The sequence below is a fragment of the Nyctibius grandis genome, chromosome 4 (assembly GCF_013368605.1).
Source record: "Nyctibius grandis isolate bNycGra1 chromosome 4, bNycGra1.pri, whole genome shotgun sequence".
NCBI classification, from domain to species: Eukaryota; Metazoa; Chordata; class Aves; order Nyctibiiformes; family Nyctibiidae; genus Nyctibius; species Nyctibius grandis.
The window spans coordinates 66,312,090-66,328,490 of NC_090661.1; the positions used below are offsets into that span (position 1 = coordinate 66,312,090).

A 16,401-nucleotide genomic window follows, 5' to 3' on the forward strand; every position below is an offset into this window, starting at 1 on the left:
AGTAGTTGCAGTGAGGAGTGTGTGGCTGCAACAGGACAAGGAAAAGATATTGAAAGAGTCTTCCAAATGCAGAAATGATGAATGTTGCCTCCTTCGGATTCTTGGCCTGGGAGATTAGCACTCTGCTGCCTTCCTTGGGGAGGCAGGGATGTGCTGGGGGAGCTGAGCTCTCCCCCTCCCCGTCTTGTGGCTGAGGAGGAGCAGAACTTGCTTGGCATCCATTGTAGGAGCAATATATGTTCCTGTGGGAAAGAACAATAGCTGTGAAGTGTGTAACTTGTGTACTGCTGTTCTCCAGTGAAGGGTACCATTAGTTAAAATGCCAGGTATGAACTATGAACATCGCAAAATACTGTCATCAGCAGCCAGAGAGGTTTGACTGCATGTTTAAAGAGCACTTACTTCTGTCAAAGTCATACTTCAAAAAAACCCCACAAAACAAAACACCGCAGAAGGCAGTACAGCCACATCTCTCAAGGGCCTTTAAGGCATATGATTGGGGTCTTAAGAATTTGCTCAAGGTGCTTTGAATCGAGCACCGATTAACATTGATCAATACATCCAACAAGCTCCATAATTACAAACCATTGACTTGATTTTTTTACTTCTCCTTTTGCATAAATTAGAGCTTGTCCTTTATGTTCTTCACGTAAAAAAATCATATTCAAATATTTGCACCATTTTACTACAAGGATGTGAAAACAGCACTGCTGCATCACCCTCTATTGCTCAACTGGGTGGATCTACAGGATTCCAGAGCACTGGGATCACAGCGTTGTTTTGTCAGACGTAGTGCTATGAGAGATGCATAATTCATTGTCCTTGCAGATAACATTACAATGTGCTTAGAAGCTGTCAGGCCACTTTCTTTTTGCATTATGAGATTGGTAAACATATGCATTACAATTTAGTGGAGAATTTTAAAACTTTTGTAAGAAGCATTTCAGTAAAATACTGCTGGTGAGTGCTTGTCATTGAAAGGGCTGTTTTTTTTCTTTTTAAAAGAAGGATTTTTCTTCAGAAATTCTGCCAGGACCAAGCAATACATAATACATAAGTAACTATGGTGCAGATGAGACAGTAGTCTGTTACTTATGGGAGCAGTAAATTTGAGATAAAAAATTCAACAGAAATAAAATATTGATGCCATTATGCAATAATCTCTCTGTACCAATATATTCTGTGCTGTTCGAAGGTATGTTGCTTTGTTGTGAAGCTTCAGTATATTATGCTCCTACAAGGTACAAGGATTTGGTATTTAAATCATAACAATGGGTGTATCTACAGTGCAGGGTGTCTGTGTGTCCTGGCTCCTGGAAATAAGTGGTTGGATTTGCCAGACCTGCTTGCAGTGGCTGCGACATGGTCAGCATCTTGTGCGGACCTTGCACAGGCAGCTCTAGTTTTGGGGGACTGGTAATGGTACCCCGGTCCCCAGGATGCAGAACTGCTCAGAAGTGTTGAGGAGCTTGTCATATTTGTGAGAACAGGACATACAAATAAAAGAAAATAGTTGTCTTACTGTAAAGCACTCTGCAAGGGAGAGGTGGGATTTTTTTGTCCAGTATAGGCTCAAAAACATGCTTGTTTAAGGCTCAGTACAAAAAATATACTTGACATCACGGGGACAAGCCCCGTGCGAGCGAGCGGAGTTAGAGAGGTCTGGGGCACTGCGACAGATGGTGTATCTCTCTGCTTACCTGTGTGCTCACTATTTGCTGTGTGCTGATGCCGTCAGAGAGGAGGTGGAGGAGGAGGAGGAGGTGGGGGCTTTGCTTGCAGGAGGGAGTAAAAGTAATGAAAATTTTTCCCGGGTCACCCAGGAGACTGTGAATTTGTTGCAGTTCAGAAAGCTGTTGAAACTTACTGGACTGAAAGCAAGAGTGGAGAAAAGGGATATTTAAAAGCTACCTTCCTCTAATAAAATACAGTGGCAGAGATCAAAAACCTTGTTTTCTGAGAGGGCACGGGCAGTTCGATACTAAAGATCTGACTGGCTTGTTTTCTTGTTAACCGTGCTGGTATCTGTTGTCACTGAGCGATGTGCAGGAGACCTATGATATATAGCAATATAACAGTGACCAAAGAGTGCTGTTGTATCCTTGTAAATGGAAAATTACTTTAAAAGTGTCTAACCATGGAAAAGTGTAAAAAACCCCAGCATCTCAAGTAGAAGCAGTGAAGATGATAACGGAAGGAAACATCAGCCGCCACGTGTTCACTCCTGGGTGAAGATGCCACCAGCAGCTGTGCGGTGTGGAGGCTAGGGGGAACACCCCACAATTGACTTAGTTTATGGTTCGTAGTGCTCCAGCTCCTGAGTCAGTGGCTGGATGAGCTGTGGATGGTGGCAGTGTGGAAGAAGAGGTGTGAGAATTAGTGATGGGGCAGGAGGTGTTGCAGGAGATGATGGCTACACTCGGTGGTCACTGGAACAATGCCTTATTTTGCAGTGAAGGAGATGTGCTATGTTTTGTCTGGTCTCTCTTTCTTTCCTTCTCCTGTTCCTCTTTGGTAATATGAACATTTGTGTGATCTTGATTCAGTACCAACCAATAGGTCCTACCTGTGGCGGTGGAGGGCCAGATCCCCAGGCGTCCTGGCTGAATGCCTTACACAGCAGAGGTGGAAGGCCATTACAAGCATATGAAAGATCCTATTATGTATTTTCTTCCAGATAATAAAACCCAAAGAATCTTCTTTTTTATGTTTGTACTATTGTAGGGTCACAGTTGGATGCTTTTATCAGCTTGCTGTGCTTTTATTCTGTCTTTACCCAATGGCCTTTTAAGAACATCTGAAGACTTTCAATCTCTCCAAAGACACACAGTGGTAATAATCTTATGTTTATTTGTCAGAAAAAAATGAAGCCATTTTTCTGGGCCCTAACTGTTAGTAGGGCAAATGGGGCCACTTAAAATGTTAACAACATTTGAAGCCAGGAGTGCTATAGATTATATTGAACTGAGAGTTTAAGAACAGAAAAAGAGACCGGCATTTTTTGGCTAATAGTGGAGTTTCACCTAGTTCTACAATGGCTTTATTCCCTTTGTTATCATCAGTGAAGAAAAAAGGTAGCCTCTAGGTAAACTTGGAAGTTTTTTCAGCTAGGATTCTCACTGGTTATCTTGAGTCTCTTTTGAGTGAAACGTCAGGCTTGTCACCTGCTGGCAGTGATTGGGAAGTTCTGGTGAATGCTGATGGGATGCTGAATTAGGATGCAAAGCTGTGTTAATGAGGCCCCTACAACTCAGGACCGTGTGCTGTTAACAGATGGGAGCAGGAGATGGCACAGAAGTATCCTGAAGGTTTTTTTTTTGACTCGATAGAGCCAGACTTTTATAATCAAGACTGTCTGGGACAATGCTGTAATGCTTCCAGTGATATAACTCTTTATGGTTATATAACTCTATATAATGATACAACTCTATCTCGGAGTGTGACAGGGCTATAAAAAGTGTAGTAGTTGCAGAAATACGCACTTATGCTTGCTAATCCTTGCTAAGCCTATAATTCTGATCCTTTTTTATCTTTAATAAGTGCAAGTTATTAAGCATATATAACTAGTTGCACACAGGAGCTTTTTTCCTTGAGGGAGTATCAGTCCTGGTGATAATAGAAGAAGGGGGTTGAGGGACTAGAGCATGGAAATGAGGTTTCTACCTTTAGCTGAAGCACAGTGTACCCTGTTGAATACATCACCTTGACAGTAATCCATAACAGTAATTTAATAGGTCACAATTTGGGTATCCTTCCCAGCCCACTTTTCCAAGCCTGTAATAACAAGGGTATCGGTGCTATAGAGACCCACTTGTTCTTGTGCTGTTTCCTATTGCTCTGATCTGCAGAATTGCACCCCCCTACTGCCTTCAGGCACCAAGGAGATCACCTCCATCTCTCCATTGTCCCCTGGGTCTAGAGTGCAGCATCCCGGGACACCTGGACCTTGAGAAGGGACTTTGTCGGGGCTGACAAGAGAAGTGGTCATTTGCCAGGACACTAGGTGGGCTTCCAGTGTGAAGAGCAGACAACTCAGAGGAATGATGCTAAGATACAGTCTCTTGATACTTGAAATCATCTGTTTTGGATGGGCACAACTTGCCAGTAACCAGGAAGACCTTCTGAGGTTACTTTGCTCCTGTTCCTGCAGGACAAGCATCCCCATTATTGTATTCGGTGACAGGCTGGTGGCACTTTTAGCAGACACTGCGAAGGCTGAACAGTCACAAAGAGGTAGTTGTTTCCTCGCTCCTAGGGGTGACACTCCGAGGCCTTATTTCTGCCCCCCTGCTTTCTTGCTTTGCTGCTGTCAGGGACCCACCATGATGAAGAAGAGAGAATTTCCATGTCCAGGGCTGTTTAATTTCCTTCACAGAAATCAAGTACTTTTCTGAATCTGGTATTGCCTTTTGAGGCCTTTGTCTGCTCCATCAGCAACCCACAATGCACATTAACTGTCTGTAAATTTCTAGACGTTTAATGTGCAATGAAAAAGAAATCCCATTGAAATCAAATCTAACCCTGTGAGAGATTGAATTAAACTGGAAGTTGATCTTTAAAACAGTAACTGTTTGTAGATGGATACACTTTCGATGTAGAAAACTGAACACTCATAAGCCATATATAAAATAATAAGTATAAATATAGTAGCTGTCCTGGTTTGGCCCAAACCAGGCCAATTAGTCTTAGAGAAACCAAGGTCACTGCTAAATTCCTCACTGCTTATGAGTGAAGAGCCGAAGGGGGGTCGCACCTGCAGGGAGGAGCAGACAGGGCAGGTGACCCAAGATTGACCAACGAGGTATTCCATCCCATACAAGTCATTCTCACTTTCCTATTTATCACTAACCCACTGCCTCCTGGAGGTGGGGCCCAGGAGGGAGGGGCCCTCCTGTCTCCCACTGATTGGTACCAGCTTTGCCAATTCTCCAGTTAAAAGCCTGCAGGTGTGATGGCAGGGGAGCTACTGCATTTTCCCCTCTGTCTGTGCTGGGGGGAGCTACTGCATTTCCCCCTCTGCCTGTGCTGGGGGGAGCAACTCTGCCTGAGGAGGATTTCCAAGCTCTCAGTCTTGGTTTTGTATATATTTGTATATATTTGGTTATTTCTATTATTATTGTTATTATACTCTTTTTCATTATTATAGTTTATTAAAACTGTTTTAACTTTCCAACCCATAAGTCTCTCTCCCTTTTCCCTTTCCCTTTCCCTTGCGGGGGGGGAGAGGGTTAACAGAGAGCATCTGCCACCTGGTTAATAGCCAGCCCAGCTTTAAACCGTGACAGTAGCGTTAGAGAGTTTGAGTCTAATCTGTATATCACAGGCCGTTACATTTCACTAAGTTACTCCTCTGCTGATCCCATAAACTTGTGTGTAACTAAACCATCCCTTTCAGACAAACATCCAGTATTGACTTAGAAGTCTGAAGAGACTGAGGATCCACCACATTCCTTCATATTTTTCTTGCTTTTTCATTACACTCTTGGCTTTAAAAAAGTGTTGTATTTAAATTAACCTAGCTTCAGCTTCTTGCAGTGGCATCTTGTTACTCATTTTTTCCACTGTACTAGGAAAGTCCCATTAAGGCACTTACACATATAATCAAGTCATTGCTCCACTTTCTTTTGATAAAGTAAGTGAGTTGAGCTCCTTAAACCTCTGTCTAGCCTGAATTTGAAGGTCTGGTGATGGCAGATACACAGACATTTTAGCTACACTTTAATCCAGCTCTTTGGCAGCAGTAGGTATGAATCTGTGGTGACATGGATTTCAGCCTCCCAGGTCCCCAGTCAGCTTCTGCAGCCAGTGTTGTAGCCAGGTGGGTTCACAGGTAACTCCTCAATATTGCCCATTGCTCAGCCTCTCCAAGCCTAGCTCTTACTGTTGTTTGTCCAAGGAGTAGGTGACTTTTTGCCAAAGCAAACCACGTGCTGAATTGCTCATCTCCTAAGACCTCTGGATCCTGTTCAGAACTGTTCTTTGCTAGGGACGTTTCCCCCTCCCGTGCTGGAGATACAATTTGCGTTGCTTTTGCCTAGATATCTGATTTCTGTTTCAAACACATTTTAATGGTACATGCCCAGTTATCAACACATCATCCTGTGTGACTGCCCTCACTACTGTTTAACATTCCTCTAATCTTCCTGTCATCTGGGCATTTTATCAGTCATTTTATAATGACTTTCAAACCATAGAGAAAAGCACGGCATAGAAGGGGACTGGTCCACTGGGGTCCAGAAGACTCTCAGTAATAATTTTTTACTATTTTCCACTACTTCTTGTTTGATATCTGCCATGTAGCAAGTTCTTCATCCATTTAACCTGTAATTTACTGAACTGCGTAGTCTCAATATTTTATCGAGAGTGTCACACAGTGTCAATTCAGTGAAGATTACTGTACAAGAGGATTTGGCCAGCATGTGGCTCTCGGGTGATTCAACTGCAGCACCAGGACGAGGTGATGTTACATGATGAGCACTGTGGCTGTGCTGATTTGGGAGCTATTGGGGGGGAGGTCCTTGGCTGCAGGCAGGAGCAAACCGGGGGCAGCCGCTGAGGCTGTCATCAATTCAGTGGTCCATGTTGTTGCCCAGTCCAGCCCCAGCAAGGGAGCACAGGTACAGGGAGCTGCCCTGGCTCATGCCTCTCCAGTGTACATCATACATCAGTCAGTCTATTTATTCAGGAATATCAGACAGTCTATTTATTATGGAATCCCATTTATCCCTCTCTCTAACAAAGCAAAACCAGGATGATTAAGTTTTTCAAAGAGACAATGAGCTCTTTCAATCATACTTTACCTGCAATAAACAGCAAACAGCCAGCCATTGCAATGATTTTACTCTCTGAGCGTCTAGAAATAGTTGAGATTTGTACATGCTAACTGTTGAAGCAAAAAGGATGATCCATGTTATCAATTGAATTCCAAACTGCCTATTTCTGAGTGGTGCCAGCTCTTTGCTTTTGTGGGTAAGTCATACAGTATATATTATTTAAGCATTCTGCATGTTAACTGTTTCATGCTCTGCAGTGAGAGTAGAACAACAGCCTTTCCATGGAGTGGACGTGTTACTTACACTCCTGCAGGCAGGAATCAACATGAGCATTGCTGTAATTATCCTTTCTGGTTGTTTTCTACATACAATATAATTCTTAACCCAGGTGTTTTCACTGCAGTCTAAGATATTGGATAGTTCCCTGTTACGCTGATTTAAAAGCCTTCATTATTTCTGATCCTTTTAAGACCAGACAAACCTTGACAAAAAGGTTAATTGCAACCCAGTAGAGCTACACTAATGTTTTATTAGGGGGAACTAATCATGTCGAGATTTGTCAGAGCAAGTGCGCTATAAAGAACATTAACATCTCACCTCGAGATTTTTAAACTCTTCATAAACTCTTATGTATGAATTTAGCTTTAAAATAACATAATATAGTTTATGAACTAGAGAATTTATTTTTTTTTTCCATTGTGGCTGCTAGCTAGGTGGCTAAATCTGTATATGGACCTGTACACAAATCCAGTAAAAGAGATTGCAATTTTCAACTCCTGATTAAGTTATGGGGGAGAATTTGAAGGGTTTTCTCACTTGCAAATTCTTATATTTGAAAATGTTTGCTCTTGTCTTTGAAGTCAATAGGTAGGCCTATTGACTGCTGAGGTTTGTACAGGGAAGGTGGATTAAGCAGTAGAGCAGCGCAAGAGCCCATGTGCTTGGAAGGATGGCATTACAGCTGGGCCAAGACAGAGACTAGTTTAGTTCCTGTCTATTGCTTTCCCTCTTTGTGTCCTGTTTTCATAACTGTATGAAGTTGTTAAACCTGCATCTTCAATTTCTTGAGAATGCAAGAATTTTAGTTTGAGTAATGGATAGGAACAGGGAAATATGGTGCTAGACTCCTGTTTAAGAACACACCCTTGTTTTGGATCATGAGATTGAATGCAGATCAAGAGGGGTTTTTTTAAAGCAGGGGTACAAATTTTCCTGCTTTTGTCCATGAATCAGAAAGTAATTAATGAGAACCGGGGCAAACAATCATTTTATATGTATATTATTCCAGAATTTTCCATTTGAGGTAGTTAACATCTTCCTCTGAAACACTCAGTTTAACTTCTTGTAAGGAGAAGTAGCTGCTGGCCTGATCGGGTATGTGATCTGATGATGTTGCCTTTGTTCCTAAGAATTTGAGTGCAGCGGTGCAAGTTCAGGGTATTATTTGTCAAGTGATGCTGTGGAAGAAAGACGCAATCCAGCTGAGCTGAAGAGAGCATCAGAAGTGTTGCTTTTTCCCAGGTGTAGGGTTTTTTTTTCCCCTCTTGCACCTGCTGTTTGTGCCACTCCTTTACTCCTTCCAGACTGAAAATATCTGTGAGGACACGCGGTCATTAATACATGGCATAAAATTATCATTCTTTTCAAGTCTCGGTCTATAAACGAAAAGAATGGAGGGAATCGTTTGAAGAAACATTGACAGCAGTAAGCAGCTATGCAAATTTTGCCTGGTCTATTTAAACGTACACATTGGTTTTAAATATATTTCTGAACTTATCTAGTCTACAACAAGGTCAGGAAATAGAGAAATGTACCCTGTACAGATTATTTCAGACACAAGGCAGCCTGTATGCATTTTCACCTTCCCACTCATACCCCAGCATCTTGCTGTTGCTATGTTTTAATTTTCTTGGGTTGCAAATAGGAAATGAAAGAAGTTGGTGATTTTTCACACTATTGCAGATAGATAGATTGGAGCAGGTAGAATAATGCTGGACTTCATGCTGAATTAGAAAAAAGTCACGTTAGCGTATTCTATACTTCAGTGTCCAGAATCATGGGGCTTCACAGGGCTGAAAGAAATGTGAAAATGTGAAGTCTCTAAATGAGGCTGGAAGGGATTTTGCAAAAGGTCTGCTCTAGCACAAAGCAAAGCTTTGGTCTTGGTGGAGAAAGGACACGATGAAATGGTTTGCCCTGTGAAAAGAAGAGGTCAGACCAGATAGGCAGAGTGGTAACCCTGAATGCTAAAATGTGTGGCTTTTTTCTTTCACATGACATTGATGATCTCACCGAAGTGGAAAAGGAGTATTTGAGAAAGTCATAGTTCTTCCTTTCTTTTTATTTTTACAGCAAAAGGATTGCTGTTGTTTGGTATGTGTCTTACTCCTCCAGCTCCTTGTGGTACCTCTTCCCCAACTTCCCCAGGCTTTTGGTATTGTTAATACAGAACAGATGCTTTTCTTACCTATGACAAGGGATTTCTTACCAGTTTTGCTTTTATAAGAGAAGAGGCATTTTGAAACCCCATATTTTTGTGAGTGGGATCTATCAGCCTATGAAGCACCATGGGAAAGGATTGCTAGAGAGTATAGGAAGCCATCTCCTATCATTGCCAGCCCCTGACTCTTCTCCAAATCCCCATCTAATCACTGTGCAGATCAATGCCCTAAGCCTCAGAAAATAAAGTAAGCATTGAATCATTAACCATCAGCTGTCAAAAAGGTCACAGAATCACAGAATGGTTGAGGTTGGAAGGGATCTCTGGAGGTCATCTTGTCTAACCCCCCTGCTCAAGCAGGACCTCCTAGAGCAGGTTGCCCAGGACCATGTCCATATGGCTTTTGAATATCTCCAAGGAGGGAGACTCCACAACATGTCTGGGCAACCTGTGCCAGTGCTCAGTCACCATCACAGTAAAGAGGTGTTTCCTGATGTTTAGACAGAACTTCCTGTGTTTCATTTTGTGCCTGTTGCATCTGGTCCTGTCACTGGGCACCACTGGAAAGAACCTGGCTCTGTCCTCTTTGTACCCTTCCTTCAGGTGTTTAGATACATGAATAAGATCTACCCCCCCCAAGCCTTCTCTTTTCCAGGCTGAATAGTCCCATCTCTGTCAGCCTTTCCTCAGAGAAGAGATGCTCCAGTCCCTTGTCATCTTCGTGGTCCTTTTTTTGGACTCTCTTCAGTATGTCCATGTCTCTCATGTACTGAGAAGCCCAGAACTGGCCTTACGAGTGCCAATTAGAGGGAAAGGACCTTCGACGACCTTCTGGCAATACTTTGTCGAATGCAGCCAAGGGTACCATTCACCTTCTTTGCAGCATGGGCACATTTTGCTGGCTCATGTTCAACCTGGTCCACCAGGACCCCCAGGTCCTTTTCTGCCAAGCTGTTTTGCATCTGGGTGGCCCCCAGCATAAATTGGTGCGTGGTGTTGTTCCTCCCAGGTACAGGACCTTGCATTTCTTCTTGTTGAACTTCACGAGGCCCCTGTCAGAGTTGGAGTAGCTGACAAAGCTGAGATGTGACAGATGAGGGTGTTCAGTATTGAATACAAGTTTGGCTGTAGTGGTTTTGGCTTTGCTGAGCTCCTTTCCATCACTCTTGTATCAGTTCTGTGGGGCAGGGTGGAGACTGTCCTGAATCCATCCCCATGGATCACAGGGAAGTGCCTTTCCAGGGGAAGAGGACACTGAGTGTGTGCATGTGTGTGTAGGTACCTGCCTAGGGTCTGGAGGTGGACGACCACCTTCCCAGAGAAGAACTGCTCTTTTTCTCTGGTTCTTGCAGTGTGGTTGCAGCGTACCAAAAGCAATTGGCTGGATCCATCATCGCCTCCAGCAATTACGAGAAATGTTGGGGCAGAGCTGTCATCATGCTGTTGCCATGCTTACCCGCTCTTTGAAGTCACTGGTTAAGAAAGATAAAGAATACTTCTGACTTTTGTATTAAAGCTGTCTCCCTGCCACAGTTTTATAGACAATTAGGAAAAAGAAAACCACAAGAATTTTTTCTAGAGATTAATAGTTCATACTCAAATCACTATAGTCCCTTTTGACCTTGTTTAATACAGAAAGTGCATGTTCCTAATTGAATATCCCTGTAAGCTCGAGAAGCACGAGGCATATCAGAAGTTCACATTTCAGGTTTAGCTTTGAAAAGTTAATAAAATACTTCTGTTTTTTACATTTTTACAGTGCATTTTTATGTGCATTTTTGAGGTCATTTATAAATAGCCAGACAAATGGTTGGTGCAGTGCTGGTGGTGTATTATGATATTTAGATCTGTTCTGATTGCTAAATGCTGAACAATGGTTTTATATTTGCGTGAACGTGATATATATGTGGTAAATTGCAAAACCAAACTGTAAATTATTTTTTTTCATGAAGTTTTATTGTCTTGTCTGTTCTCTGCTCTTCATTTTATCTACCCCAGGGCTTTCCTTAACTTTCTAACTCCCTGACTCCTGTCAGACAACAGGCATTTAGAAATAAACCAAGCTAACATAGAAATGTTTCCTTTCTCAGATTTGACATTTCCCCCAATTTACACTTCCTCAGCATTCAAGTTACATAAAAGTAAAACCTTCTTCTGAATTTGTTTCCTGTCCATAACTTGTTTGATGTTTTATAGACGCCCGTGTAGTAAAAAAACAGGGTATACCTGGCTAAACTGAAAGTTGAGCATCTCCTTCAGTGCTTTTGGGGAGGTATTTCCTTCCTGCAGATATTTGAATTTTCAATTTTCCTTCTTAACACCGAGGTGCTACACAGCTTATACCCCTGGCATTTTCTTTGCTACCGCCGATCTACCTCATCCATTGACGCATCCACGCCAGCTGTCACGTTTGGGCTTTTTTCCAGCAGAAATGACTTGATGGCACATTCCCGGGTCGGTGCTGCTGTCAGTAACAAACTCTGATTGCTCTCTTCTGAATGCGGCAGAAAAAATTCCCCAGCGGTGGCCCAGTGTATAGGTCTTAAGCTACCATTAAGGCAGCTGTTTATCATTAGTTTAACAGCTGTGGTGGATGGAGTGATGCACTTCACTCACAAGAGAGAAGTAACAATATATTTTACTCATATAAGACAGTGACTTAACAAAGTTCAATGGTAAATGTGACAGTGGTTGAACAAGATTCGATGGCAAGGTACACTTGGTTATTTACTGCATAGAGGACAGGGTCAGACAAAAACTGTCAGGGAGACCCTCCTGTTGAGTCATGGGCTTCAGAATGGACCCCCTTGCTTTCTAATCTCCTTCTCAGAGAGGAGTCTAGGTGTGGCTGGATCCAATCCTAGTCCCAGTCTTGGTCAATGGTTTATGACTAAAGGGTTATATATGTGCAATCAATCCTTTATATCACTTAGCTAAGATTGTCAAGGTTTAGCATGCTATTAATCACTTACTGAGAATCTGTTGCAGTGAGGAAACTCTCAACCTCGACGAGTAACCTTGAGAGGCATCCCTACTCAAGGGGAGATCCTGGCATGCAGGAGAGCTCGAAGGGCTCTTGGGTTGCTCACTATTTATGGGGGTAAGATGGTTGGCTCAGTCATATTTGCATGCTGACCACAGGTGCTAGTTTTTTCCAAATTTGGCTTGAGTTGGACGTTGATCAGCACTGTGGCTCGGTGGGTGCATTGCTCAAATTAGCCCTTGGCTATTGTGTTGTTATCTGTCTCCCCCGAATCCATGTTGAACCAGATGCAGCCATCACGATCAGATGCATTCATTATGACCACCACTGGTGGTTATCGCTTGAGCAGGGTTATGGGAGATAAAGGTCAGGTTGTGGGGCAGCACACAGTCACAACAGCTAAATGTATTTCTTAATGCCATTTAAAATCTAGTACTTAATCTGTCTTTAAAGCCTTAATTATATTTTTTTTAGTCTGAAGCATTGCTGTTGATACAACTCTGAATTTTGCTGATTTTTTTTTTTTAAAGTTTTAGTTTTTTTCCCTGAAGTCTACTTGGAGCAAGAAACAGTAAAGACTTAAGGATCAGACTTTTGGGGCTGCTCCAGCAGCCCTGAATCAGCAGGAGCCTTTCTGTAGCTGGGCAGGATTTTACTTCAGTGGGATTTGCAGACTTGGGAAGCCTCTGCATTAACTCCAGTGGTTTAGAATTAGATTTCAGCTGCAGAGTAACTCCCCAGAAGGCTGAAAGCACAATGTGATCCCTCTAACACAATGTTTCCAAAAGGGAGAAGAAAGAACGAGACAGAGCATTTTGGTTTTACTCAGATTTACTTGTGGTTGCCTTGAAGCAGTGGTATTTTTCCTCTTTTGCAAAGTCTTTAAGCCTAGAGCCTGAAGCTGTTCTGTGCAACAATTTAGAGAAACTATTCACGCCTGAGACTTAATATCAGTGAACACAAAGGAGATTTACTAGTGATGAATGAGGTCTGCGTACTTCTGACATGATTTCCTTCTTTCGCACAGGTTGGACAAAGTTTGCTCGGTTGACGCGGGCCCTGACGAACAGCCGGAGCGTGCTGCAGCAGCTAACGCCGATGAACAAGGCCGAGGTGGTGCACAAGCACTCCCGGTTAGCCGAAGTAAGTGGGATAGACACCAGCCTGCTCCCTTTGTAAGGCAGGAAGAGATGGGGGGGATAAAAAAACAAACCTATTCCCATTAATAAGTAATGTTTTTAGAGGAAAATATTTCCCAACTTTTTTTTTTTTTCCACCTCTCCTCTGCTCATCCTAAAGCAGAACTATGTGCCGAGCCCATGTTTCTGGGACAAGTCATGCTTTCAGTCATGAAAAAAGTCTCTGTAGGTCACTTTTACTTACATGGCCCTATTTCTGTGCATGCAATTCTCAGTTTGCTGATTGTTGCTTAACTTGGGGTACAAGGCATGGTGTACTCCTCTACACGCTGTCTCACAGCGACATGGAACCAGACTAGATGTTCTTGAGCCCTGTGGATGGTCGCTTACTCTCCTGGGGAAATGGGATTGTTTGAGAAACCTCTTTGGAAGTATCCCTGTCTGGGTCCTGGCGGTTGTTCAGGCACACTGACCACACAGAATCATAGAATCGTTGTGGTTGGAAAAGACCTTTAAGATCATTAGGTCCAACCATTATATACCTGAATATATATACCTTAATCTGGACTTTCTTGCAAAGTCATTCCTGCAGTATTTTGCTCATCATTTTTTTTCTTCAGAACTGATGAAATGAACTCTTTGGCAGGTTGCAAACATCTCCTTAACAGTGCAGATGGTGCAACAAGTGAATGCCTTCAGGTTAACTGATGAAACAGAGGTACTGCTTTCATCTTCATGTCCATTGGTAATGAAAAATATATGGGTCAAAAATATATGGTGAAAATAAATGGGCTACTGAAAATGACAGCCCTAGCCACCTTGTGCCAGAGAGCTTGTCCTGGGTTTGATGCTAAGAACTGGTAGCAGCTTTAATTGTTTTGGGTTTTTTTGTTCCCTTTCTGGTTTTAGTGGAACTTAAATTAAAATCGGAATGTAAACCTACAGTTTTCAGGTGTTGGCAGGGTGATGTTTTCTCATGAATTATCTCATACCAATATCTCAGATGATTACTGAGTTACTCTCACATCTTGCTTTTCTGATTCATGACATTTCAGCACTGTGTAAATACAGTTATATCATTATTGGTTTAGTCTAGAGAAGGGAAGACTGGAGAAGATATGGTGACGATATTCAAATAAGTATAAAGCAGTTGCATACAATGAGGGAGGAAATTGTTCATTGGGTCCGCTATAGCTAGAGAAATAGTAATGGAGTTAAGTCCCAGCAAGGAAGATTTAGAACAGACAGTAGTAAAGGCTCAGGTAAGGGAGAAGGTTGTACCCAGGAATAGATCGTTTGGAGAGCATGCGATCTCCTATCTTACAGGTCAGAGCTGCAAAATGCTTTGTAGGCAAAGTGCTGTCAGGGATGCAGACTGAGTGGAGGTACCCCATTGCCATAGAGGCCCTGTTTTTCATAATTCTGTGTCTGAGGAGGAGCGTTATCATCACAGCTCATCCCTTGCAGAATGTACTACCCACCTTTACCAGGCTTAACCGTTATCAGCCATTTTCATTAGTTGTATACAAGAATAATTCAGAGAGTCTGTGATGAATGCAGCTGACTAACATGATATTGTGTATTTAGTGGTTTAAAATTAAAAATTCATGCAGCATGAAAGAAATAATCATTATATTTCAGTGGTCTCCACAGCCACTTGCCACCCACTCACCGTGTCAAACTCAGCATGATATTATGTTAAGAATAATAATTATGCTTTTACAGTATCATGGGAGCTCCTAAGCATTCCACCACCAGAGGCACAGGGAACTAACAAGCATATGTTCATCGCATTTGGCTTGAGCTCTAAGCAGCTTATTATTCCAGCTATAGTGAGGCTGTTTCCAGCTCCTGCCCCAGTGAACAAGACAGGGAACAAACAGGCCTGGAGAAACCAAGGAAAGAAGTCCCAGTCCTGATTTATCATGACAGTAAAGTGTTGACCACAAGTGTTGACCACAAAGAGATAACTGGAGATAACGACCATATTATGAGTCAAAGCCAAAATGGCGTGTTAAATGCAGGGGACAATTTTGGCATTGAAAGAAGTTTCATGGATTTGCACAAAGGCTGCTGTGAAAATAAAAGAAGACTATTGATCATTGCTCTTATTCCAGGGAAGGACCCATGGATCCACCAGCGAGTTCAGTGTGCTGCAGTGGCGAGCTGCATCTTGCCCGTTGGGTGGTTATAGGAGTGCTGTTAGTGAGTCTTGTCCTGGTCACTGGGGAAGGGACACCTGGAGGTTGATATTTTTATGGGTCTCACCAGGGGTTTGGCATCTGTGAGGGTCTCTGGTGAGTGCTGTTGGGACTGGACTACTTGGTGTGCATTGCTGTTCAGCTGGAGCTCAACGCATGGCTTTGTGTTACCCTAAAGCTGGTATAATGTGAGGCTGCTGGCAAAGAGGGCAGCCATGGTCTATTGGAGGTCTCTGCTGCACTCCCACTGCTACCTGTGTATTGGGTCTAGTGGTTTTCTGGCCACATAAATTTGTTCAACTCAACTGATTCTGTGAAAACAAATGGCTAACTAATGTAACAATAAGTTAGTTTTTCATCATATCAGCTTAACTGACTTTCCTTAAAGGTAGTGATTGCTAAATCTGACCTTAGGGAGAACAGGAACACCTGTGGGAACAGGTAGGCACAAGCAGGTTTGCATCCCATCAGGTTGCAGCCTGATATTGGGTCACATTAGACATGTTGGAAAACCACAACACAGAGTGAGAGCGACTGCTGTTGTTGTCCCTTGGGGATTTCTGAAGAAAAGATTTTCAGTAGAGCCAGACTTTTACTGTGTGATCTCAGTAACAGTTTTCTCATCTGTCACAGTTTAAAAGTAAGACTTCAAAGAATTAATGGAGAATCCGTGTCTGTGGTACTTGAGCTCATATTCTTAGTTGTTGTGCTGTTTATTCAGAACCATTTACTCCTCTTCATCAAGGAAGCATCCTGTGTTTGATTGTTTTTACACATATGGGACTGCTATTTGCAATCCAACTGTCCCTGCAAATATCACGCATCAGCCCCAGCATGGGACAGGTGTAGGGCTGAAATGAGTTTT

General features: G+C 42.6%; 1 protein-coding gene across 1 annotated transcript in view; it reads left to right on the forward strand.

Moving 5' to 3' along the window:
• The window catches only part of KCNH5 (potassium voltage-gated channel subfamily H member 5), a 157,920-nt gene that overhangs the window by 25,428 nt on the left and 116,091 nt on the right, over positions 1-16,401 (forward strand). The window contains exon 5 of the mRNA XM_068399126.1: positions 13,224-13,339. Within this exon, the coding sequence (XP_068255227.1) occupies positions 13,224-13,339 (116 nt within the window). The remainder of the gene's footprint in view (positions 1-13,223; positions 13,340-16,401) is intronic.